Source organism: Scyliorhinus torazame, chromosome 8 (genome assembly GCF_047496885.1).
Source record: "Scyliorhinus torazame isolate Kashiwa2021f chromosome 8, sScyTor2.1, whole genome shotgun sequence".
Classification (NCBI taxonomy): domain Eukaryota; kingdom Metazoa; phylum Chordata; class Chondrichthyes; order Carcharhiniformes; family Scyliorhinidae; genus Scyliorhinus; species Scyliorhinus torazame.
In genome coordinates, this window is record NC_092714.1 from 143,794,918 (window position 1) to 143,822,324 (window position 27,407).

The following is a 27,407-nucleotide window of genomic DNA, read 5'->3' on the forward strand; positions in this document are numbered from 1 at the left end:
TTCAATAGTGATATGGGTCTATACGACCCACATTCCACCGGGTCCTTCCCCTTTTTCGGGATTAGTGTGATTACTGCCTGCTTCATCGTCTCAGGCAACTCCCCCTTCTCCAGTGCTTCATTAAACGCCCCCAACAGATGTGGTGCCAGGTCCGTCGCAAATTCCTTATAAAATTCCGGTCTTCCTCCACTGGGGAAATTTCAGCTTGTCCAGAAACCACCCCACGTCCCCCTCCTCTCCTCCCGCGTCTGCCTCATAAAGTCCCTGGTAATACTCCCTAAATGCCTCATTTCGCTTCCCTGGCTCCCGACACCACATCCCCAGACGATAGTGACCTTTGAGGGGCGTCCTGAAAAATACATGAATAAGATGGGAATAAAGAGATTTGGGCCCTGAAAGTGTAGTAGGTGTTAGGTTAGGTGGGCAGCATGGTTGGCACAGACTTGGAGGGTCGAAGGGCCGTTCCTGTGCTGTACCTTTCTTTGTCCTTTGAACTATTCCTGACCTATTCTGCACCACCTTCTCCAAACCCCTCCACAGCTGTGTAATCCATCAAATTTCTGCCGTCTTCAGCTTTGAAGAAGCCACACAGACACCCCCATTCCTCACACCCCCATTCCAATCTTCAAATCACAGAGCTTTCAGATGTCTCAACCGCACAGACTTAGGAACTGTCCCTTCTCCTTCGAAACCTATCACTGTCACCTCGCCAAAGTCTTCTTGCTCCAACTGCTGATCTTTTCGTCCCTTGTGAAGCTACAAGTTGTTGTTTTTTTCTTTTTGTCCATTCTTTCCTTAGGAAAGGCAGAAGATTACGATCAACACCACCAACATAGTCTTTTGTGAATTCTGCAGTCAGATCAGACTTCCCCTTCCCACCCCCAACGTTTTGGACACCAAAGGTCCAGAGGAGGTAAACAGGCTGGTTTGGGGTATGGAAGCGATTTTTAAAATATAATGTCATCATTGAAAGGGTTTTGATGCCCTTTCCACGCTCGCGCGCTTTTGTTTTTAAAGTTTGCATTCTGCCAGTGCAGCACACTTTTTTAAAAAAAAACTATTTTCTCACAATTTGTGCACTTAGTGCTTTTGCTGCAACATGTCCTGGATGCTATATCAACAGATATTGAAGGGCAGGGCAGAAAATCCAGAGTACATGGAGAGCGAAACAGACCAGACTAGGTTCACAATGACGGAAGAGGAACTCGGTGAAGCAAGAGAGAAAGTAGCACAAAGGTAGGGGAGCAGAGATTGTGCAACATGCAGGGTGGAGTCTGATCTTTGCACTCAATTCTCCAACCCAATCCTCATTGCCCTGAGTCAAGAATTGGTCCCAAATTCTTAATGTCTCCTTGATGAAGTTTTGACTTGTTTTTATAAGAGCCATTATCATTTTTTTTTTGTTCATGGGCCAGCATTGCCCATATTTTTTTATATAAATCTTTTTATTGGTGTTTTCAAGAATTATAAATAATTTTGTACGTTGCTGGACGTTTTCATTCACTGTACAGTACAGAAAGGTTTGTCTCTTCCTTTCCTTGGGTTTTCCTATATACAGTCTGCCGCCCTCTGGCTCGGCGTGCGGTCCCTCCTGCCCTCCCCTAGCCCACCCCTCCCTGCCCCCTAGAGCCCCCCCCCCCTTGTGTCCCCCCTCGTTGGTCTAGGGGTGTGTTTCCCCCCTTCCCACCTCTTTCTTTACTTCCCCCGTTGGCTTCTGCCGTGTTTTCTCTGTGGCTTGGGGGGGGGGGGGGGATTTGCCCCCTCCCTCCCGTGTTGTCTCTTTTATGCCTCTCCAGCCCTTTCTCCTCTTCCCCCACCCCTCCCCTGGGGTTGCGCGTTCTTATGCTTCCCCCTTGTCTTTCTTTTCTTCTTCCTCTCTCTTTTCTTTCTAACTTTCCCATTTCCCTATCTATTCATTGTTACTGGCCTCAAACAGGCCGACAAACTATCCCCATGCACTTAGGAAGCCTTCCTCCGTCCGACCCTCGGATGGCATATTTAATCATCTCCAGGTGGAGAAATTCTGACAGGTGTGCCAGCCAGTCTGCAGCTGTGGGTGGTGCTGCTGATTGCCAGCCGAGCAGGATTCTCGAGCGAAAGCTAGATTGTCGGCCCTCTTCCCCGTGTGTAGCTCTGGCTGCTCTGATACCCCGAAGATTGCCACATTTGGGCATGGCTTCACCCTCGCCCCCACTACCTTGGACATTGCCTTGGAGAAGGCTGTCCAGAACCCAGCCAGTTTGGGACAAGCTCAGAACATATGGGTGTGGTTGGCACCGTTCACATTTATCCTCCACCTCTGGGAAGAACTTGCTCATTCAGGTTCTGGTCAGATGCGCTCTGTGCACCACTTTGAGCTGCATGTGGCTGAGCCTTGCACAGGAGGAGGTGGAGTTGGCTCTGCTCAGTGCTTCGCTCCTGAGTCCCCACCCTACTTCTGTCCCCAGTTCGTCCCCCCATTTCCGTCTGGTCTCGCCCAGTGATGTTCAGGCTCTGTCCATTAGCTGTCCATACATTTTCCCACAGAGTCTCCCTTCTTTCCTGTCTGTATTTATCAGGTCCTCTATGTGGTGTTGGGTGCTCTGGTGCACAGATGAGCCAACACAGTTGTATGTGGTACAACTCTATTTTATTATAACTCTTATAATACAGTTCGTTCTGGATACTCTGCACGTGCTGTCTCCCTGAGTGTGTTTGGCAATAGATGTGTCCTGGTTCTCCTCTGCCGCTAATACTGACCACCAGGTGTCGTGCTCGTGCTTTTTATGTGGTTGGTGTTCTTGTCTGTGATTGGTTGTGATGTTGTGTGCTCTGATTTGCCTGTTGGTGTGTCCATCATGATGTGTGTGTTTGAATATCATGACATCCCCCCTTTTGACAAAGATATGTGCCTACGTGGTAATAAATATGATCGTGTCGTGAGTGCATCTAAGAGTGTGTGTGTGTCGTGTGCAGCATGTGCATATGACGGAACTATGTACATGGGGCGATGTCGGGTGCGTCACATGAACCAAGTTGTACCATAACATAACATAAATGCGAAGGAGAGAAGAAGAAAAAAAACTTGAACAGTTGTCCAGTCAGACGACATCTGGAACGATAAACAACAACAGGTTATCATGTAAAGTTGTGCAACTTGTTAAACATATGAACGGTATTATAAGTCCAGTCCAATGGGTGACCGCCTCAAGAATGGGCTGGTCCTCAAGCCGGTTCAGCTGTGGAGATTTGGTTCTGGTGGCGATGGAAGGGGCATGATCCGTGGCATCTCCACGAAGTCATCCTTGGGAACCAGTGGAGGATCCGGCGTGTGCGTACGGTTCAGTTGCGAGCGTGGAAGGCGGCACAAAGCCCGCTGATTGCGCCTACGCACCAATCCATCCGCCCTGCATGCCAGGAACAAGGTGGAGTCTGTTTTCTTTTTATGTTTGTGGTGGACGGCATCTTGTAGCCGATGGGTCGTTGCCATCGAAGTAGCACCATCACTAATATCATGCAAGGCGATGACTGTGCCAGATGTGGAAGTTGGCCGAGACCGTGTACGCTGGTTCCGGCCACCTGCTGTGCCGGAAGGGCGACTCCGCAGAGAAACGTCGAAGCATGTCGCCTTGGAGAGAGAATTGTTGCTCGCATCAACGTCTGGCGATGGCGCGAATTGGTGTGTCCATCTTGGACCGCCGGTGCTGGTTGCCACTGCCGACCCAGTGGGACTGCCACGCGATCCATTCCCCGTCGCCGTGGCATCTGCCGTCACCCTGAGCGTGCCATCACCGAGGCCGCGACACCGCCCGTCCGGAGCAAGGTCTGGCGTGTGCAAATCAGAGTCGGCGCTTGGCTGCTCCCCATCTGGAGTCCGGTCTGCCTTCCATCGATGCCCCCCGTCCGGAGTCCCAACAGGTTCACTGGAGGCAGCCGAGATTCCCTGAAGCTGCACTTCTGGAGTCGGAACATGCAGGAATGCACCAACCAGCGGAGAGGCTCGAGCCATCGAGGGTGGAAGCGGTGCGCCGCCACCGCAGTCGGCAGTGGTCCCACCGTGATCGTCGAGTGCCTCGGTACGCACTAGGCGAGGTCTGTCACCTTGCACCTTTTGCATGGGAAGTGGGATGCTGTCGTCACTCGTCTCACATCCCGTGGATAGATCGTCATTAGCAGCTTGCTGTTCACTAGGGTTGGGTAAATTGTCAGAGTTTTCATCTGGTGGTGCACACCATGTCGGTGGACTGTCATTGTCTTGCCATTGTCCTTCATTTGGGCTTTTCTTCTTTGGAACTTTAAATCTTCCCCCAGACATTGCAGAACCTTGTTTATTACCCCCAAATTCTCCCATATGTATGGTCTCGAATATAGGATCCACTGTTTCTATCGACATTGTACCATTTTCCAAAGAACATTCCGTTTCACTTTTCTTCTCAGGTACCTCATATGTAACTTTGTTCAATGTACATGCCTTCATGGTCTCTGGGTCTGATTTTGCTGGGACTGGCATGGTCACAGTCTCTATTTTACTGTTCTCAATTGCCCACATTATACTCCCCATACATAACTGCTTAATCACTGGGGTTAGTGTGGTACAATGGATAATCGGGTCGACCTTATCTGCATCTTCACCATTAGTGGAAAGCACACTTGGTTCACTTGAAACTGCTGTGGGTTTTAAATTCGTTATCTGGCTACTCGATGTCGGTGTCCTCAGGATTCTTGCTCCAATGTTCTGCTCAATAATCAGTGGAGTGTGTATAGGTTCAATGCAATTAATGTTCCCCTCCAGGTTTGAAGAGTCATTACTGACTAACTGCTGGTCTCCGAAATTGGGATTTTGCGGCATTGTGTTGAAGGGAGACATTTGTCCCTGCTGTAGATATGATTCAGGTTGTGTTATTTCCATTACCTGAGGATCAATGTCTTGTCCATTTTTTCGATCCGTACTAAAACACTGGCAATTCTCAGTCTGCTCCTTGCAAGTTAAACATTCAATTAATTTCATTAGCAAATCCTCAGCATCCTTCTGTGGCCGTGCAGCATTATTAATCTCTGTTCGGCTACAATGATCCTGAAGGTCAGCGCATAAACCTTTTTTCTTCGGGCTTGGACGAGGCGATTCCTTTGGCTTGTCTTCAGTTGGGCTTGAACAGTCTTCAGCGCTGTGCCCTTCATTGTAGCATGAGAGACCGTCATGGTCATGCTGCTGTGTAGTGGAGCATGGTAGGCTGTTATAGCCTTCTTGCTGTTCACGTGAGCATGGCAGACTTGCATCGTCTGCCGCTGGTTGGTCAGGAGAGGTTGCTAGACCCTCATGGTCTTGTTCCTGCAAGGACTGCGCTCTGGAGTCTTGCGTTCCTTCCATCGTGGAGTCCGTCCACGAGCTCTCTGTGGAGGCTTGTGACACTGGAGTCACTTCTTGTTCGTGCAAGGACTGCGCTCTGGAGTCTTGCGTTGCTTCTATCGTGGAGGCTGTCCACGAGCTCTCTGTGGAGGCTTGTGACACTGGAGTCACTTCTTGTTCGTGCAAGGACTGCGCTCTGGAGTCTTGCGTTGCTTCTATCGTGGAGGCTGTCCACGAGCTCTCTGTGGAGGCTTGTGACACTGGAGTCACTTCTTGTCCGTGCAAGGACTGCGCTCTGGAGTCTTGCATTTCTGCAATTGTGGAGTCTGTCCACGAGCTTGCTGTGGAAGCTTGTGACACTGGAGTCACTTCTGGTTCATGCGAGGACTGCACTCTGGAGTCTTGCATGTCTTCTTTCATAGAGTCGGGAACGTTGAGCGGGACGTGGACCACGCTCTGTGTGGCAGCAGGGCACTCTCCGTGTGCTTGCACCGCTCCCTGTCTGTTAATGTCAGGCTGCAGCATCATCCGGTACTGATAAGTTGGAACGTCATATCTGCTGGATTGAAGATCCTCAAATCCGAAAAATGAATCCGCATCTGCGTCGGATTCAATGTGGGGGCCGCCAATGTGCAACACGAAAGGTTCGTCCGAGTCATAGTCATATAGGACCACGGAGCTATCATTGGGCTCGCGAGGTCCGGAAACCCTGTAAAAATCGTCATCAAAGTATTCAAGGTCGGAATCATCGGCTTGTGCGTAGGTAACTGCTTGTCGGAGGGTTCTTCGGAGGTCAAATTCATCTCCTGGGTCAATTTGCGGCACTGTGCTGTCATTCCAGGTGAGGGAAGGTTGTTTTACAGCTTTAACAGATTTTTGTTTTTTTGATTTGGGACGTTTCCCTTTTAAATTGGATTTGGGACATTTCCCTTTTAAATTGGTGCAGTCTGCGGCCTCTGACATCCTGACGCTCGGTATGTAGCACGTAGGAAGCGACTGCGCATGCTCAGATCGCTGTTCCTTTACCGATGGCCGTTTTCTTGACTGCGCATGCGCAGCATCTCGCGCATGCGCAAACGAAACTTCCGGTTCTGCGCACTTCTCGCGCAACTGTGCTAGCGTTATACCTTTAGCAAGATGGCCGCCGACCTCGACCCAGCCTTTTCTCAGGCCCGGGATTTCGGCCTCTGGGAATTCGGGCTCCGGGATCCCAGCCACGAGGTGAGTACTGCAGCTTTTCTTACCTTTAAGTGCCCATTGGATTGCGTATTCTTCACAGTACTTGGAGAATTTGCCCAGGACTGCCTGGTAATCGTACCTTTGCTGCCTCCTGAAGAACCTGAACCTTCTGAATATTTCTCTTGCCCTTGCACCGGCGACGGTGAGGAGAAATTCAATTTTTTCCCTATCATCCAGGTCTTTGAGTTCAGCTGCCACCAGGAACAATTCGAAATTTTGCCGGAATCGCCGCCAGTTTTCGTGGAGGTCGCCGTGGCACTGGAGCGCCTGCGGAACCGGGAGCTCGTACATCATGCCTGGGCACTGCTGGTTGTCTGTGTACACTGAGGTATGCCGGCAGGTATCGATCCACTCCTGTACCATGTGGTGTTGGGTGCTCTGGTGCACAGATGAGCCAACACAGTTGTATGTGGTACAACTCTATTTTATTATAACTCTTATAATACAGTTCGTTCTGGATACTCTGCACGTGCTGTCTCCCTGAGTGTGTTTGGCAATAGATGTGTCCTGGTTCTCCTCTGCCGCTAATACTGACCACCAGGTGTCGTGCTCGTGCTTTTTATGTGGTTGGTGTTCTTGTCTGTGATTGGTTGTGATGTTGTGTGCTCTGATTTGCCTGTTGGTGTGTCCATCATGATGTGTGTGTTTGAATATCATGACACTCTAATAATGTGGTCTCCGAGGCCCAGGAGTACCCTACTGTCTGTTTGCGGAGGAAGTGCCTTATTTGCAGATGTCTCATTTCCTGTCCTGTCGGCAGTTCCCATTCCTTCGTCAGTTTGTCCAGTGTCGCCAGTCTGTGTCCTATGTAAAAGTCCCTACCTGTCAGCGTGTCCCTGTCCTGTCTCAATTTCATTAAAGGTGGTGTCTAGCATGGCTGGGGGGGGGAATCTGTGGTTACCGCAGATGGGGGCCATGGGGAACATCCTAGTCAGCCTGAAGTGCTGTCTTAATTGGGCCCACGTTGTCAGTGTAGCCGCTACCACTGGGCTTGATGTGTATTTTGCCGAGGGGTTGGGAGTGCTGCTGTAGCAAAGGCCCGGAGGGTTGTTCCCTTGCAGGATGCCTCCTCCATCCGCACCCACTCTGAATTGGGTTCGTGTACCCATCCCCTCACTCTTTCCACCGTTGCTGCCCAGTGGTAGTACTGCAGGTTTGGTAATGCCACCTTTCATTTTCCTCCTTTGCAGTTTCTGCTTTGGAATTTTACAAAGAATTTACAGTGCAGAAGGAGGCTATTCGGCCCATCCAGTCTGCACCGGCCCTTAGAAAGAACACCCCATTTAAGCCCACACCTCCACCCTATCCCTGTAGCCCCATAATCCAGTAACCCCACCCAATCTTTTTCGACACTAAGGGCAATTTAGCATGGCCAATCCACCTAAGGTCAACACCTCCACCCTATCCCCATAACCCAGTAACCCCACCCAACACTAAGGGAAACTTTGGACACTAAGGGCAATTTATCATGGCCAATCCACCTAACCTGCACATCTTTGGATTGTGGGAGGAAACCGGAGCACCCGGAGGAAACCCACGCACACACGGGGAGAACGTGCAGACTCCGCACAGACAGTGACCCAAGCCGGGAATCGAACCTGGGACCCGGGAGCTGTGAAGCAACCGCGCTGCCCGTTCTTGGATTCTTACCGCACACCCCCCAACATACACACACACATACACAAATGCCATGATTAAGCTGTCTATGTTTTGTAAGAAGGCCTTGGGGATGAAGGTCGGTATGGATCTAAACAGGAAGAGGAACCTAGGCAGTACGTTTATTTTGATTGTCTGCACTCTGCCTGCCAGGGAGAGTGGGAGTGCGCCCCACCTCTGTAGGTACTTTAAAAAAAAAAAAATTTAGAGTACCCAATCAATTTTTTACAATTAAGGGGCAATTTAGCTAGGCCAATCCACCTAACCTGCACGTCTTTGAGTTGTGGGGATGAAACCCACGCAAACACGGGGAGAATATGCAAACTCCACACGGATGGTGACCCAGGGTCGGGATCGAACCAGGGACCTCAGCTCCGTGAGGCAGCAATGCTAACCACTGCACCACCCTGCTGCCCCTCTGTAGTCAGGTTTCGCTTGTGCATCTGTGTCCAGTCTCTGGCTATTTGCATCCCCAGGTATCGGAATCTATTTTAAACAGGAGCCCCTCCATCTCTGTCCCTCCCCCGTTTGGGTTCACTGGAAGTGCCTCACTTTTGCCCAGGTTGAGTTTATAACTCAAGAAGGTTCTGAACTCTTTCAGGATCGGCATGATTGCCTTCAGTGCTTCCTGTGGCTTCGAGACATACAGGAGTGAGACTTTTTGCTCTCTGTCTCCTTTCTGGATGCCGTCCAGCTTTTCGCGCCCCACAGGGCTATCGCCAAGGGGTAAATTGCTAGTGCGAACAACAGCGGGCACAGCGGGCATCCCTGCCCTGTGCCTCTTTGTAGCTGGAAGTATTCAGAGCTGTTGGTGTTCAAACGCTCGCCTTGGGAGGTTTGTACAGGAGTCTCACTGTGGTGGTCACCACTAACTGTATTAGATGTATATTAGATGTAGTACGGTAAGACTCTTGTATTAGAGGTTCATGGGTAAGTCCCTGCCTGCTGGCTCCGCCCAGTAGGCGGCGTATAAATGTGTGTGCTCGCCGGGGCTGCTCCCATTCTGGCGGCAGCTACAGGAGGCCACACATCTTTGCTCAATGAAGCCTCGATTATTCACTACTCTCGTCTTTGTAGTAATTGATAGTGCATCAATTTATTGAGCAAAGATTTTAAAACAATGGAACTTTGCATCAAGCCTGATCGGCTACAGCTGAACCCCCAAACAGCCAACGCTACGTCCGCTTTTGACCACTGGCTAGCCTGCTTCGAAAGCTACCTGCGAACATCTGCTGAAGAACCTGCGGATGCACAGAAACTCCAAGTCCATTATTCACGGGTGAACCCTGACATTTTTCCTGTCACCCGGGATGCGCCCACTTACTCTGAAGCAATGGAGCTCCTGAAAGGTCATTACGTTCGACCGGTCAACAAACTATACGCCAGGCACCTCCTGTCCACGAGACAGCAACTTCCCGGTGAGTCCCTAGATGATTTGGGGCGTGCCCTGCACATCCTGGCGAGAAACTGTGACTGCCTGGCAGTTTCGGCAGTCGAGCAGACAGAACTTTTAATCTGGGACGCTTTTGTTACGGGCATGGGATCGGCATACATCCGCCAGCGCCTATTGGAGGATGGTACACTTGATCTTGCGGGAACCAGGCAGCTTGCGAACTCATTAACAGTGGCCTCCCGTAACATCCAGTCGTATGCCCCCGACCGCACGGCACCCTCATGGGCATCGTGGGCCCCACCAGCTACCGACCCCAGCCCACCACAAGCCTGCGCCGCGCGGCAGCCAGCCAATCCCGGCGGGCCCAAATGCTACTTCTGTGGGCAGAACAAACACCCCCGGCAGCGCTGCCCGACGCGGAGCGCAACCTGCAACGGTTGCGGAAAGAAGGGACATTTTGCTGCTGTGTGCCAGGCCCGGACGGTCACCGCTGTTTCTAGGCCCAGCGTTCCTGCACCCCCCACATGCGGCCTGTGGGCGCCGCCGCCTTCTTCTGCGCAGGCCACGTGCGGCCCGTGGTGCCGCCATCTTTAATGCCGCCCAACACATGCGCCCCGTGGGCACCGTCATCTTCGGCACCATTTTGGACGGTGCGTCAGGACCCCTGCTCATCAGGAAGCTCGTCTCGCCGCTCATCGCCTGCCACCACCGCTGACCAGCCCGGGGCCTCCCAGCATAAGCCGCAGCTCACCTCGATCGCCCTCGACCAGTCCCAGCCTCATAACCCCGCAACCGCAAGACAACGGTTAAAATCGATGGGCACAAGACGTCCTGCCTGTTTGACTCCGGGAGCACGGAAAGCTTCATCCACCCCACTGCGGTAAGGTGCTGCTCCCTCCCGGTACACCCCGTTACCCAGAAAATCTCCCTGGCCTCCGGATCCCATTCCGTGGAAATTCGGGGGTACTGCATCGCGACCCTCACCGTCCAGGGCGTAGAGTTCACCAACTTCCAACTCTACGTCCTCCCCAACCTCTGCGCTGCTCTGTTACTCGGTCTGGACTTCCAGTGCCACCTCCAAAGTTTAACTTTAAAATTTGGCGGACCCCTACCCCACCCCTCACCATATGCGGCCTCACGGCCCTTAAGGTCGATCCACCTTCCTTGTTTGCAAACCTCACCCCGGATTGCAAACCCGTCGCCACCAGGAGCAGACGGTACAGTGCCCAGGACAGGACCTTCATCAGGTCGGAGGTCCAGCGACTGCTGCGGGAAGGCATCATTGAGGCCAGCAACAGCCCCTGGAGAGCCCAAGTGGTAGTAGTAAAGACTGGGGAGAAACACAGGATGGTCATTGACTACAGTCAGACCATCAATCGGTACACGCAGCTCGACGCGTACCCCCTCCCACGCATATCTGATATGGTCAATCAGAATGCACAGTACCGGGTCTTTTCCACAGTGGACCTGAAGTCCGCCTACCACCAGCTCCCCATCCGCCCGGAGGACCGCCAATACACTGCGTTCGAAGCAGATGGCCGCCTCTATCACTTCCTTAGGGTTCCCTTCGGCGTCACTAATGGGGTCTCGGTCTTCCAACGTGACATGGACCGAATGGTTAACCGGTATGGACTGCGGGCCACCTTCCCGTACCTAGACAACGTCACGATCTGCGGCCACGATCAGCAGGACCACGACGCTAACCTCCTAAAATTCCTCCAGACCGCCAAACTCCTTAACCTCACGTACAATAAGGAGAGGTGCGTGTTCCGCAACAACCGCTTAGCCATCCTTGGCTATGTTGTGGAAAATGGAGTCCTAGGGCCCGACCCCGACCGCATGCGCCCCCTCATGTAACTCCCCCTCCCCCACTGCCCCAAGGCCCTGAAACGATGCCTGGGGTTCTTCTCCTATTAAGCCCAGTGGGTCCCTAACTATGTGGACAAGGCCTGCCCACTCATTCAGTCCACAGTTTTTCCCCTGACGGCTGAGGCCCGACAGGCCTTTAACCGCATCAAGGCAGACATCGCCAAAGTCACGATGCACGCGGTCGACAAGTCCCTCCCTTTTCAGGTCGCGAGCGGTGCATCGGACGTAGCTCTGGCCGCCACCCTCAACCAGGCAGGCCCGTGGCATTCTTTTCCCGCACCTTCCAAGCTCCGAAATTCAGCACTCCTCTGTTGAAAAGGAGGCCCAAGCCATTGTGGAAGCTGTGCGGCATTGGAGGCATTACCTGGCCGGCAGGAGATTCACTCTTCTCACTGACCAACGGTCGGTTGCCTGCATGTTGAATAATAAACAGCGGGGCAAGATCAAAAACGATAAGATCTTGAGGTGGAGGATCGTGCTCTCCACCTATAATTATGAGATTTTGTATCGTCCCGGGAAGCTCAACGAGCCCCCCGATGCCCTATCCCGAGGTACATGTGCCAGCGTACAAGTGGACCGACTCCGGGCTCTACACGATGGTCTCTGTCACCCGGGGGTCACCCGGTTCTTCCACTTCATAAAGGCCCACAACCTGCCCTACTCCATTGTGGAGGTCAGGACTGTCACCAGAGACTGCCACGTCTGCGCGGAGTGCAAACCGCACTTCTACCGGCCAGATAGAGCGCACCTGGTGAAGGCCTCCTGCCCCTTTGAGCTCCTCAGCATGGACTTCAAAGGGCCCCTCCCCTCCACCGACCGAAACACGTACTTCCTGAGCGTGGTCGATGAGTATTCCTTGTTTCCCTTCGCCATCCCATGCGCCGATATGACTTGTGCCACGGTCATTAAAGCACTCAACACCATCTTCGCCCTGTTCGGTTTCCCCGCTTACGTCCACAGCGACCGGGGATCCTCCTTTATGAGCGATGAGCTGTGCCAGTTCCTGCTCAGCAAGGGCATTGCCTCGAGCAGGATGACCAGCTACAACCCCCGGGGAAATGGGCAGGTTGAGAGGGAGAACGGGACGGTCTGGAAGGCCGTCCTGCTGGCCCTACGGACTAAGAATCTCCCGGTCTCCCGCTGGCAGGATGTCCTCCCCAATGCGCTTCACCCCATCTGATCGCTCCTCTGCACTGCAACTAATGAAACCCCCCATGAATGTCTTTTTGCCTTCCCCAGGAAGTCCACCTCTGGGGTCACGCTCCCAACAGGGCTGGCAGCTCCTGGACCCGTCCTCCTTCGCAAACACGTGCGGACCCATAAGTCGGACCCGTTGGTCGAAAGGGTCCAACTACTGCATGCAAACCCGCAGTACGCCTACGTGGCGGACCCCGACGGGCGCCAGGACACAGTCTCCCTCTGGGACCTACCACCCGCTGGATCCCCACCCACAGTCCACCACCCGACACCCCCCCCTCCAGTTGCCCCTGCGCCATTCACACTCCCCCCCCCCCCCCCCCCCCAGCGCACCTCACCGCAGCCCCCGCCCCAGGAGGATCCGTCCTCCCACTGGTTCCACTCAGGGGCGATGAAGACGAGGACAACATGCTCCCGGAGTCACAGTTGACCAAGTCGGCGCCTCCATCACCACGGGGACCGAGGCGATCACAGCGGAGGATCAAGGCCCCCGACAGACTGAACTTGTAAATTTTTCCATCACCCCCGCTGGACTCTTTTTTTAACAGGGGGTGAATGTGGTAGTCACCACTAACTGTATTAGATGTATATTAGATGTAGTACGGTAAGACTCCTGTATTACAGGTACATGGGTAAATCCCTGCCTGCTGGCTCTGTCCAGTAGGCGGCGTATAAATGTGTGTGCTCGAGGGGGCTGCTCCCATTCTGGTAGCAGCTACAGGAGGCCACACATCTTTGCTCAATAAAGCCTCGATTATTCACTACTTTCGTCTTTGTAGTAATTGATAGTGCATCACTCACCCAAGCAGTGAATTGTCGAGGAGGTACTTCCAATCAACTCCGTCAAAGGCCTTTTCTACATCCAGGGAGACAATCATCTATGGTGTTCTCTCCCCGGGGGGTTCACTATTACATTCAGCAGCTGCCTGATGTTCGCAGTGAGTTGCCTACCCTTGATAAAGCCCGTTTGGTTCCCCGCGACTCCCTCTAGTACGCAGCTTTCCAGCCTTTTTGCCAGGATCTTTGCGAGTATTTTCGCAACTGCATTCAGCAGCAAAATGCGTCTATATGATCTGCATTCTGTCAGGTCTTCGTCTTTTTTGGGTATTAATGAGATTGTGGCCTGCGCCAGCATTGGAGACAAGGTGCCCCTTGCCAACGAGTCTGCGAACATGTCCCTTAGGTGTGGGGCCAGGGCTGGCGCAAATTTTTTGTAGAAGTCCGCCGGGAACCCCTGTCTGTCTTCCTTCACAACTGGCATTTCTAGTCCGTCGAGGAACTGTTTCACCCCCGTTTCCCCATCGGGGGGTTCGGAGGTTGATGCACGATCAATTACTGCAAAGACGAGGTTAAAGCATAACTGAAGGCTTTAATAGACTAGAACTGTTCCCCAGCAGCTCAGGTACAGAATGAGGGCTGCTGGGACGGCACCAACTCTTATACCCCACCTATCTGGGCGGAGCTACATACTATACAGCCAATGGTAAACCCCCAGGTTTGACCAATGGAACTTCAGCCTCTCGGGTGCTGCAATACCTGATAATACCACAGAGGTGTACAGCCATTACTGTGCTATTTCCCTCGTGGCTGCCTGCTTTCTCAACTGGTGAGCCAGTAGGCGGCCAGCCTTGTCCCCATGTTCGTAGAAGGTCCCCTGTCTCTGGCAGAGTTGGTGCACTGCTTTCCTGGTGGATAGCAGGTTAAAGTCCATTTGTAGCTTTTTCCTCTCCCCCAGCAGCTCTACGGTGGGGCCTCGCAGTACTTTCTGTTGACCTCCAGAATGGAGTTAACCAGCTGCTGCCTGGCCGTCCTCTCTTCCCTACCTCTGCTTGCCTTTTAGGCTATAATCTCACTTCTGATCACGGCCTTCAGTGCTTCCCAAAACCTGTACGGTGAGACCTCCCCTTTTTGGTTGTACTATGTAATCACCTATGGTCCGTGATGTTTTCTGACAGAATGGGGAGGTCTTGCCTGATTTAGTAAGGGGAGGTCTTGCCTGACAAACCTGGTAGGGTTCTTTGAAGAGATAACAAATAGGTTAGACCAAGGAGAGCCAATGGATGTTATCTATCTTGACTTCCAAAAGGCCTTTGATAAGGTGCCTCACGGGAGACTGCTGAGTAAAATAAGGGCCCATGGTATTCGAGGCAAGGTACTAACATGGATTGACGACTGGCTGTCAGGCAGAAGGCAGAGAGTTGGGATAAAAGGTTCTTTTTCGGAATGGCAACCGGTGACGAGTGGTGTCCCGCAGGGTTCAGTGTTGGGGCTCAGCTGTTCTCTTTATATATTAACGATCTAGATGACGGGACTGAGGGCATTCTGGCTAAGTTTGCCGATGATACAAAGATAGGTGGAGGGGCAGGTAGTATGGAGGAGGTGGGGAGGCTGCAGAAAGATTTAGACAGTTTAGGAGAGTGGTCCAAGAAATGGCTGATGAAATTCAACGTGGGCAAGTGCGAGGTCTTGCACTTTGGAAAAAAGAATAGAGGCGTGGACTATTTTCTAAACGGTGACAAAATTCATAATGCTGAAGTGCAAAGGGACTTGGGAGTCCTAGTCCAGGATTCTCTAAAGGTAAACTTGCAGGTTGAGTCTGTAATTAAGAAAGCAAATGCAATGTTGTCATTTATCTCAAGAGGCTTGGAATATAAAAGCTTTATAAAGCATTAGTTAGGCCCCATTTAGAATACTGTGAGCAATTTTGGGCCCCACACCTCAGGAAGGACATACTGGCACTGGAGCGGGTCCAGCGGAGATTCACATGGATGATCCCAGGAATGGTAGGCCTAACATACGATGAACGTCTGAGGATCCTGGGATTATATTCATTGGAGTTTAGGAGGTTGAGGGGAGACCTAATAGAAACTTACAAGATAATGAATGGCTTAGATAGGGTGGATGTAGGGAAGTTGTTTCCATTAACAGGGGAGACTAGGACCCGGGGGCACAGCCTTAGAATAAAAGGGAGTCACTTTAGAACAGAGATGAGGAGAAATTTCTTCAGCCAGAGAGTGGTGGGTCTGTGGAATTCATTGCCACAGAGGGCGGTGGAGGCCGGGACGTTGAGTGTCTTTAAGACAGAAGTTGATAAATTCTTGGTTTCTCGAGGAATTAAGGGCTATGGAGAGAGAGCGGGTAAATGGAGTTGAAATCAGCCATGATTGAATGGTGGAGTGGACTCGATGGGCCGAATGGCCTTACTTCCACTCCTATGTCTTATGGTCTTAATGCCTTGTCGGCCAGGAGGTCGGCGTCCAGCCTTCATGTGGGGCACTGGGCATGGACTGTCTCCAACCTCACATCCATGTAATGTGGAGCGTGGTCAGAGATGACGATCGCGGAATTCCGTTCCTATAATTCCCGGAAGCATCAGTTTCCCCACTGCAAAAAAGTTGACGCAGGTGTGTGCCTTGTGCACTTGCAAAAAGTACGAGAACTCCTTTTCTCACGAGTGTAGGAAACTCCACGGGTCCACCGCCCCCATCTGCTCCATGAATATTCCCAACTCCCTAGCCATTCCTGTCTTTATCCCCGTTCTGGGGTTTGATCGATCGGTCAGTGGGCCCTGTACGCAGTTAAAGTCACCCCCCATAATCAGTCAGTGTGTGTCAATGTCGGGGATTTCCACCATAGTCTTTTTTATAAAGTCTGTGTCATCCCAGGACACAGGGACACTGCTGACCATGATGTACCGTGCCCCTGGGTCCGTAACCGTCCTGGTCTCAGTAAATATCGTCCTCTTGCTGATCAGTATGGCTACTCCCCTAGCCCTCGCTTGTACGGTGGCTCCCCTCCCTGTGCTGATCTAGTCCTGGCCCCGTTCAGCCTACCTGGCTCCATCCCCTACCCTGCTTCTCCTATTCTTGCTCCCTTCTCCCTGTTTCCCATCTTCAAACTGAAAAGGAAGGCAAAAACAAAAACGAGGCAGCATAGTCCCGTACAAAAACATAGTCCACATAACAGTCCTTGTTTTCGGTTCATCCTCCACTTTCATTCCCTTTCTTCTTCTTTCACCGCTGCCACGTCTGTTCTCCCTCCAGGTTGTTCGTTTTTACGAACTCGTTGGCCTCTGCCGGGGTGCCGAAGTAATGTTCTTTCCCCTGGTATGTCACCCAGAGTCTGGCAGGGAATACCATGACAAATCTCACCCCTTTTAAGAAAGGGTCATCTGGACTCGAAACGTTGGCTGCCAGACCTGCAGAGATTTTCCAGCATTTTCTCTTTGGTTTCAGATTCCAGCATCTGCAGTAATTTGCTTTTATCTCACCCCTTTTTTGTAGAGCGCCGGTTTCGCTCTGTTAAATTTTGTCCTCTTTTTGCCAGGTCCGCCCTAATGTCTTGATAGACACTGATTCTGTGCCCTTCCCACGAGCACGATTTTGTTTGTCGGGCCCACCTCAGGATCTTTTCCTGGTCCTGGTATCGGTGGAGATTTGCGATTATCGTTCTCAGCTGCTCCCCAGTTTTGGGTTTAGGCCGGAGCGACCCGTGTGCTCTGTCGAGTTCTGGGGGGTTTGGGAAGCTTTCCCTCTCAACTAAATTGCCCAGCATTTGGGCGATGTAGCCCATTAGGTCCCTTCCCTCAATCCCCTCTGGCAGTCCCACGATGCGGACATTTTGCCGCCTGGACCTGTTCTCTTGGTCCTCGACCTTCCCCATTACGTTCCCCTGGGCCGTCACCAACCTCTTCACCTCGGCCTCCAAAGCCACGATCCTGTTGCTCTGGTCCGTCAACGCCTTCTCCATGTCCAGGATCGTCTTCTCCTGGGCCTCCACCTTCCATCCCAGGCCTTCTATCATGCGCTGAAGGGTGGCTATCACTTCCGCCAGAACCTCCTTCACCACCACCTGGAACTCCATTTTGATCGCTTCCTTCAGAGCGGGCAGTTCCTTTTTTAAAATGCTCCTTCATCCGTTCCCCTGTGAACGGGGGGTGGGCGATGTCGTTATCCGATCCTGCTCCGCCGTTCGGATCACCGATCTTCCCCTCTCCTGGTTCGCCTGGGCCTCCGCCTCGCCTCGTGGGGCCGCTGTTCCGTCTGCCCGTTGCTCCTGCCCCTTTCCTCCGCTTCTGCCTCTGCCTCCTCGACGTCCCTCCGAACTGCAGTATGCCGGCATCTTCCTTCCCCCCCCCTCGTCGCTGTTCATGCCGTTTATATTTGGAGGAGTTTTCGGTGGCTTTTTGGACCAAAAACTCAAAGAAATTCAATGTGTTGTCCGACTGGGAGGAGAGCCATCAGATGTGCGTCCGCTCAGCACATCGCTGCCACCGGAAGTCCCAGCATTGCCCATCTCTAATTTCCCCTTGAACTAAGTGACTTGCTCGGCCATTTCAGAAAGCATATAAGAGTCAATCACTTTGCTGTGCATCGAGAGTTACATGCAGGCCGGACCAGGTAAGAAGGGCAGATTTCCTCCCCTAAAGGACATTCACCACAATAGCTTCATGATTCCAAATTTTCATTGAATTCAAATTTCACCACCTGCCCTAGTGGGATTTGAACCTGGGTCCCGAGCGCATTGCCTTGGGCCTTTGGATAACTAGTCCAGGGACAATACCACTATGTCACCAGCTTCCCTTAGTTAACAATTAAATAAATAATTTGCATAATCGTTTCATGACATCCCGGAGCACCTCAGCCAACGGGGTACTTATGAAGTGAATTCAATGTAGGGAAAAACAGCAACCAATTTCCACACAGTGAGCTTCAACAAACACCAATGAGACCAGCTCATCTGTGATTTAAAAAAAACATTTGTCGAAAGGACAATGGGCGAACACCACCGTTTGTCTTCAAATAATGCTTTGCGACTTTGAATGCCTACCTGGGAGAGCAGGAAGGCTTCGGTTTACTATCTCAAACATTCTGTCAGCATGTCAGAAGGGTCAGCCTGGATTAAGTGCTGAAGCCTCTGGAGTGGGACTTGAACCCTCAACCTTCTGGCTGATAAACAAGAGCCAAGTCTAGTTGCTCTTGGGGAGACATGTTATAGTTTTCCATCTGGGTTATTTGAGATGCTTAAATGTTTTTGGGGGTGTTACTGCCTGTGAACCCTCATGAGTATAGATTTATCTTAATATTACTGGGTACGGTGGCATTCTGATAATGTTATTGGAGTAGTCCAGAGAATTATTTTAGTCATGAGTTCAAATCCCATCTGTGACAATATGTATATTGTAAGAATAATGAAGGGTGAACAATTTACTGTAACTGCATCCAACCACTAGATGGCGATCAAGTGCATACACGTGGATTACGTGTTACTCTTGATTCAGGGAAAAGGTTGTTAGACGAGATAGGGAATAGTCGTGTTATCAGGAGCTCTGTAGTTAGAATCATAGTTTTGGTCAATCTGTTATCTTTTATATCTTAGCAGGCAAGTCAAATCTATTTAATTGTAGTGTTAATAAATTAGCTTTGTTCAATACATCGCTTGATGTTTTTTGTGGGACACTACACTTCAAAGCCATCCTCATTCAGAAATCAAAGAACAACATGCCACCATGGCAACTGGGGGAATTTAAATTCAGTTAATCAAAAAATATGGAATAAAAATCTAGTATCAGTAGTGGTGAGCATGAAATTACAGGATTGTTATAAAAACTCATTCAGCTTACCAATATACTTTCGGGAAGGAAATCTGCCATCCTTACCTGGTCTGGCTGATGTGTGATTACAAACCGACAAAAACATAATTGCGTTTTAACATGTCTCTGAAATGGTGGGGCAACCTCTCAGTTGTGATCTGGAAGGTAGCTCATCACCTCCTTCTCAACGGCAATTAGGGATGGGTAATAAATGCTGACCTAGTCAATGATGCCCACATCCCATGGATTAATTTATTTTTAAACCTGGAGAACCATTTTCCCTGCCACATTCAGAGAAGGAGTATATTAACATTTCCTATCTTGCCCAACACAAGAGCTGATGAGGTATGTTACATAGATACATAGAAATAGGAGCAGGAGGTGGCCTTTTGGCCCTTTGAGCCTGCTCCGCCATTTATCACGATCATGGCTGATCATCTAACTCAATAGCCTAATCCTGCTTTCTCCCCATAACCTTTGATCTCATTCTCCCCAAGTAGAACATAGAACATAGAACATTACAGCGCAGTACAGGCCCTTCGGCCCTCGATGTTGCGCCGACCTGTGAAACCACTCTAAAGCCCATCTACACTATTCCCTTATTGTCCATATGTCTATCCAATGACCATTTAAATGCCCTTAGTGTTGGCGAGTCCACTACTGTTGCAGGCAGGGCATTCCACGCCCTTACTACTCTCTGAGTAAAGAACCTACCTCTGACATCTGTCTTATATCTATCTCCCCTCAATTTAAAGGTATGTCCCCTCGTGCTAGACATCACCATCCGAGGAAAAATGTTCTCACTGTCCACCCTATCCAATCCTCTGATCATCTTGTATGCCTCAATTAAGTCACCTCTTAACCTTCTTCTCTCTAACGAAAACAGCCTCAAGTCCCTCAGCCTTCCCTCATAAGATCTTCCCTCCATACCAGGCAACATTCTGGTAAATCTCCTCTGCACCCTTTCCAATGCTTCCACATCCTTCCTATAATGCGGCGACCAGAATTGCACGCAATACTCCAAACGCGGCCGCACCAGAGTGTTGTATAGCTGCAACATGACCTCATGGCTCCTAAACTCAATCCCTCTACCAATAAAAGCTAACACACCGTATGCCTTCTTAACAACCCTCTCAACCTGGGTGGCAACTTTCAGGGATCTATGTACATGGACACCGAGATCTCTCTGCTCATCCACACTGCCAAGAATCTTACCATTAGCCCAGTATTCAGTCTCCCTGTTATTCCTTCCAAAATAAATCACCCCACACTTTTCTGCATTAAACTCCATTTGCCATCTCTCAGCCCAGCGCTGCAGCTTATCTATGTCTCTCTGTAACTTTTAACAACCTTCCGCACTGTCCACAACTCCACCGACTTTAGTGTCATCTGCAAATTTACTCACCCATCCTTCTACGCCCTCCTCCAGGTCATTTATAAAAATGACAAACAGCAATGGCCCCAAAACAAATCCTTGTGGTACACCACTAGTAACTGGACTCCAGTCTGAACATTTCCCATCAACCACCACCCTTTGTCTTCTTCCAGCTAGCCAATTTCTGATCCAAACTGCTAAATCACCCTGAATCCCATGCCTCCGTATTTTCTGCAGTAGCCTACCATGGGGAACCTTATCAAACGCTTTACTGAAATCCATATATACCACATCAACTGCTTTACCCTCATCCACCTGTTTGGTCACCTTCTCAAAGAACTCTATAAGGTTTGTGAGGCAAAAGTGCTATATCTAGCTGCCTCTTGAATATAGTCAATGTATTAGCATCAACTACTTCCTGCGGTAATGAATTCCACAGGCTCACCACTCTTTAGGTGAAGAAATGTCTCCTCATCTCTGTCCGAAATGGTTTACCCTGAATCCTCAGACTGTGACCCCTGGTTCTGGACACACCCACCATTGGGAACATCTTCCCTGCATCCATCCTGTCTAGTCCTGTTGGAATTTTATAAGTCTCTATGAGATCCCCCCTCATTCTTCTGAACTCCAGCGAGAACAATCCTAACCTAGTCAATCTCTCCTCATATGACAGTCCTGCCATCCCTGGAATCAGTCTGGTAAACCTTCGCTGTAGTCCCTCGAAAGCATGAACATCCTTCCTCAGAAAAGGAGACCAAAACTGCACACAAAATTCCAAGTGTGGCCTCACCAAAGCCCTGTATAATTGCAGCAACACTTACTGCTTCTGTACTCAAAACCTCTCGCAATGAAGGCCAACATACCATTAGCCTTCTTTACTGTCTGCTGCACCTGCATGCTTACCTTCAGCGACTGGTGCACAAGGACACCTAGGTCCCTCTCCAAATTTACAACCATTCAGGTAGTAATCTGCCTTCCTCTTTTTTCTTCCAAAGTGAATAACCTCACACTTATCCAAAATATACTGCATCTGCCATTGAAGTGCTCCTGTAAATGTACAGGGTCTGATGGCGTACACCCTAAGGTCTTAAAGAAAGTGGTAATGGAGATCCATTGGTTATAATATTCCAAAATTCCCTGGATGCGGGTAAGGTTCCATTGGATTGGAAACATGCTAATGTAACGCCCTTATTCAAAAAGAGAGGGAGGCAGAAAGTAGGAAATTATAGACCAGTTACTTTAACATCTGTCATTGGGAAATTGTTAGAATCCAGTGTTAAGGAAGCAATAACAGAGCATTTGGAAAGTCAATAAAACAGGATGCACATTGGCGTAGTGGTTAGCACTGCAGCCTCACGGCGCCGAGGACGCGGGTTCGATCCCAGCCCCGGGTCACTGCCCGTGTGGAGTTTGCACATTCTCCTGTGGCTGCGTGGGTCTCACCCCCACAACGCAAAGATGTGTAGTGTAACTGGATTCGCCACGCTAAATTGTCCCTTAATTGGAAAAAAAATGAATTGGGTACTCAAAATTTATTTTTTTAAAGGGGACAGCACGGTGGCGCAGTGGTTAACACTGCTGCCTCACGGCACTGGGGATCAGGGTTCGATCCTGGCCCTGGGTCACTGTTCGTGTGGTGCTTGTACATTCTCCTCGTGTCTGCGTGGGTCTCATCCCCACAACCACAAAGATGTGCAGGGTAGGTGGATTGGCCACGCTAAATTGACCCTTAATTGGAAAAAAAATGAACTGGGTACTCTAAATTTTTTTTAAAAAGGAAAATCAAAACACAATCCATCAGAGTCAGCATGGTTTTACGAAGGTAAATCATGTTTGACTAATTTGCTAGAGTTCTTCGAAGATGTAACAAGCCAAGTGGATGATGGGGATCCTGTAGATGGACTTCCAGACGACATTTGATAAGGTGTCGCACAAAAGGTTAATACAGAAGGTAACATCACTTGGGATTTAGGGCTAATTTATTAGTTTGGATAAAAGACTGGCTAACCGACAGAAGGCAGAGAGTCGGAAGAAATTTTTTTTTTCTAGTTGGCAAGATGTAACTAGTGGGGTGACATGGGGTCCAGTCCTTGGGACCCACCTATTTACAATCTATATTAATGACTTGGATGTAGGGATATACTACAGCCAGATTTGCAGATGATGCCAAAATAGGTGGGATAGTGAATTGTAATGAGGAAATAAGAAATTTACAAATGGATATTAGATAGGTTAGGTGAGTGGGCCAAAATTTGGCAGATGGAATTTAATGTGGATAAGTGTGAGGTTATCCATTTCCATTTTGGTCGGAAAATTGAAAAGGCAACTTGTTATCTGAATGGAGAGAAACTTCAGGCAGAGAGATCTGGGTATCCTTGTGCATGAATCGCAGAAAACTAGCATGAAGGTACAGGAGGTAATAAGGAGGGCAAATGGAATTTTGGCCTTTGTAGCTAAAGGAAGAGAGTACAAAGGTAGGGAAGTGTCTCTGCAACTGTACAAGGCATTGGTGAGACCGTACCTGGAGTACTGTGTATAGTTTTGGTCCCCTTATTTGAGGAGGGATGTAGTTGCACTAGAAGCAGTTCAGAGGAGGTTCACTAGATTGTATCCAGAGATGAGGGTTTGTCATATGAAGAAAGATTGAGTAGTTTACGCCTATATTTTCTCGTCACCTTGATGGCCACCACAAGAGGGTGTCCTCCCCATTCCCCACGGTGCCAGGTGCGCCATGATCTTGCAGATATGTCGCACTGTCTCCCTGCTCAACCAGAGTCTTCATGCCCGGTCTTGCAGGTCCTCGAACGATAGGCGCTGCCAGTACACGCGAGGCATCACGCAGCGCCTCCTTTGCACCTCCTCCTCGGCATGTTGAGCAACCGGCTCTCTATCCTGGGCAGCTGACTCCTGTTCCTCTGTTCTGCTGCTGCCCTCTCCGCTGCTGCCCCCTCCTCGAGCAACACCAGCTTGTACAGCCGCAGGACCTCACCCAGAGCTACTGCGGAAGGGAGGAAGGCTGACTTCTGGGGTGACAAAGCCCATCTGCTCGGGTGTCTCAGGTGGTGTGGTACTGCCCTGTTCTATCTGCTGCCCCACCCAGATGTGCAAGGGACGTGGGGGATGGGGTGGGGGGGGGGGTGGTGTTTGATATGCTGTGGTGTTCTGGCACCTCCCTGGGGGAGTCACCGGCATGGGCCCCATCACCTCCTTCTCCCTTGAGGTGCCCGGAGGCTCCTGGGCTACTGCATGGGACGGGGGTGCGAGCAGCCCTATCCCAAGGCTCCCCACCACCTGACACTGCCAGTCCTGGAGACACGCTCTGGTCTCGACCAGGGTCTGTATGCTCGTGGCCATGGAGCACAGTGAGTGGACCATTGGCATCTGGGACTGCACCACATCACCCTTTGACTGTGCCACCACCTTCTGGATCTGTGTCACATCAGCCAGTGACTGCACCATCTCCCTCTGGGACTGTGCCACCTACCTCTGTACCTGTACCACATTGGCCAACGCCTGGGCAATGCTACCAACAGCCATGGCCTGCTGTGCCTGACCCACGCTCAGAAGCGTCACTGGATTTTCCAGATGGCTGTTGTACATTGCTGCCTGTGACGCAGCAACCTTGTTTTGCCTCGCTTGCACAGAATGCCCGGACCTTGGACATGTTGATCCATAGCCAACACCCACGCCCCCCCCAATTTATCCATGCAGTGTTGTCCTGGGTGGCACGCATGGTCGGCACCACCTCCTGCTCACGGTTGGACTCCTGCAGGTGCTGGATGCTCGCCGACAACCCCTCATATAGTCCCTGGCTCTGTGACTGTATCTCCACAATCGATGGAACTGTCCGCTCTAGAAGCCCCAAACCTGTCTGGACGGCAGCTCGTTCCTGGGGTCGGCCCCGCCCTTCGACCGTCCGCCCCCTCAGGTGTTCCTGATGTACCAGATCAGTAATGCGCACCCGATAATGTCACCGGAGCCTCTTCATTAAAATGCCCAACCGAGTTGTGTGTCTCTGGGATGGTGGAGGGTGTTAGAGACAGCTGTATCATCTCTGGACTTGAGTTCCTGGGTGTCTTGGGTCTCTTGTCGAGAGCTGCCATCCGTGCTGCTCCCTTCATTGCTGGTTGGCACACAGAGGAACATAGATGGACCGTCCCATCACCAACAGGTCCGGCAAGACACAAGACAAGACGCATGATTAAACTGTGGGCCGGGAGGGGGAGGGAAGATTGGGGGTGGTGGGGTTGGGGGTTGGTGTGAGGGTGACGTGGGGATGGTGTTGGGGGGGTCGCCATGGGGAACCGTAACTCAGCGGGGTCTCACTTCCTCGCCAGTGGCCGATCTCCACCCCGGCAACCTCCCTGTCCTCTGGGCCGCCAACCACGTCCTGGGACCTCTGCTCAGCCATGGTGAGGGGCCACAGATCCGGCGGTCCCCTTCCAGTGTATTCCTGCTCCCAGCGGTTATGGGCGGCTCTGTCGCACGCAGCCCATTGGGTGGGTAGTTGGTGGCCATAATCGGCGGGAGGGTCCCAGACTGGCGGTGGGGTGCTGGATTTGAAAATCCTCACCTCCTTCGAGGAGTGGGCCATGGAGGTGACTGGTGTGGCCGAGGACAGAGCGGTCACCAACACGGAGGCTGCCGGATGCTGCAGAGGTGAGGAACCAACAGGCTCCACCTGGGGGACCTGTCAAACATGAATAGTGATTGCCTTACTGACTGACCCATCCCTCCCACTGATCACATGTCCATTCTCCCACAGCTCCAGAAGCCGACAGCGCCAACCCATCCCGGGCATCATCCTCTCCTGCCTCTGGGGAGAACACCTCAGAGGGGAACTCCTAGGATGCAACTGTTATAGTCGTGGCACAGCTATCAGCCCCACCCTCCACCAGCGCAGATACACACACCTCGGTGGGACATGTTGGTGGACAGGCTTCTGGGGCACAATCTGGTGAGCACCACATTGCCGATGATGCACATCAGGTGGAGGCAGGAACCCCCAAGCGAGACAGCAGTTGGAGGGCTGCTGGATCCCAGGACCTAGCTGGGTCCCAGCAGATGCTGAGCCTGTGGAACAGTTGGAGATGATAGCGAGAGGCCAGGACATTCGGAGGGAGATGTCAGCGTCACTCCAGCAGATCCACAGCCGATTGGAGGAGATGTTGCCGGCAATGCGTGGCACCGAGGCCAACACTGCTCGGGCCGCGACCGCTGTGGGAGCTTGGTGCACGACATCAACACCAGGAGTGAATGTGTCCAAGGCGTCACGCAGTTGGTGACGGCCATGGCTGAGGGTCTGGGCAGAATGACCGTCTCGCTGGGGGATGTCACCCAGCACCAGGCCGACCTTGATGAGGTTCTGCGGGACATGTCCCGCTCTCAGATGGGCATGGCCGAGGCGCTGCGGAGCTTGTCCCAATCACTGAGGAGCATCGCCGAGGGCATTGACAGGATGGTGCAGACCATGGGAAACCACCAGGGCTGGCAGAGCCAGATGATGCAGGGGCAGCTGTGGCTTCAACCAGCTGTCCCTCCGCCCCAAGGTGAACCCCAGGGCCTATGGGCACCGCCCAAGAGGAGGGGCACTGAGTGCCAACCGGACCCGTCCCATGTGGCGGCAACGGTGGCCACCAGCTCTCTCGAGTTCCATCCCTGGAATCATAGAATTTACAGTGCAAAAGGAGGCCATTCGGCCCATCAAGTCTGCACCGACACTTGGAAAGAGCTCCCTACCCAAGCCCACACCTCCACCTTATCCCTGTAACCCAATAGCCCCACCTAACAGGCCAATCCACTTAACCTGCACATCTTTGGACTGTGGGAGGAAACCGGAGCACCCGGGGGAAACTCTCGCAGACACGGGGACAACCTGCAGACTCTGCACAGACAGTGGCCCAAGCCGGGAATCGAACTTGGGATCCTGGATCTGTGAAGCAACTGTGCTAAGCACTGTGCCACCATGCTACCCTCTGATGTGGCTGCATCTGGGGGTCAGCACACAGGATAGGGCGGTACGGCTGTGTATGTGCCGTCGACAAGGTGCATTAAAGGCAACGAGACGAGGTAAGCAGCTGGCTGCCTCCACCTCAGATGTGCTCCTGGGCGACACACCTAGATGTACTGGTAGAGCTAGGAGGGCAAAGCACATTGAGGATCACTGGGGGCACCAGGGAGGGGGGACAGGGTAGGTGGGGGGTGAGGGGTGAGGTGGTGGGGGGTTGGGGGGGCTGCACCATTGGGAGAGTGGGGACATATATTGAACAATGAACAGCCTTGTGTACAACCAGTAGCATTCCTCTGTTACTTTCTTCCGGAATGCATCACCATCTGCAGGTGATGGGTGTGAGCGAGCACTCAGCAGACAGGCAGGAGTCAGACTATGGCCTAGATTGAGGAGCACCAGCGTCCAGCTCTCTGCGGGTTATCATCACCCCCCTGCCCTCGGCAGTGACCCGCAGACGGTGCTGCCACAGTCCCAACAACCTGGAGTTATGTGACCCATATCCTGGGAAGGGAAATGGGGGGGTGGGTGGGTAAGGATGCGACGATGGACCAGGCCACGTGCTAAGTGAATCGAACACGTATGAAGGCCTCCCTGGCCCTCTGGGCTTGCCGGATCCTCAGCGCTGTCGCCTGTACTGCAGCCTCCAGCTGGGTCTCCAGTTCCTCCCAGGGCTTGTCCTCCAGCTCCTGCACCCGCAGATGGCCTGATGAGTGCAGGGCCATGTGTGGCATCTATTACCCCCTGGACCTG

General features: G+C 51.7%; 1 protein-coding gene across 1 annotated transcript in view; it reads left to right on the plus strand.

The window, feature by feature from the left end:
- Positions 1-27,407, plus strand: part of LOC140428885 (glutamate-rich protein 6-like) — a 163,741-nt gene that overhangs the window by 51,808 nt on the left and 84,526 nt on the right. The window contains exons 7-8 of the mRNA XM_072515532.1: positions 800-913; positions 1,085-1,236. Of these exons, the coding sequence (XP_072371633.1) occupies positions 800-913; positions 1,085-1,236 (266 nt within the window). The remainder of the gene's footprint in view (positions 1-799; positions 914-1,084; positions 1,237-27,407) is intronic.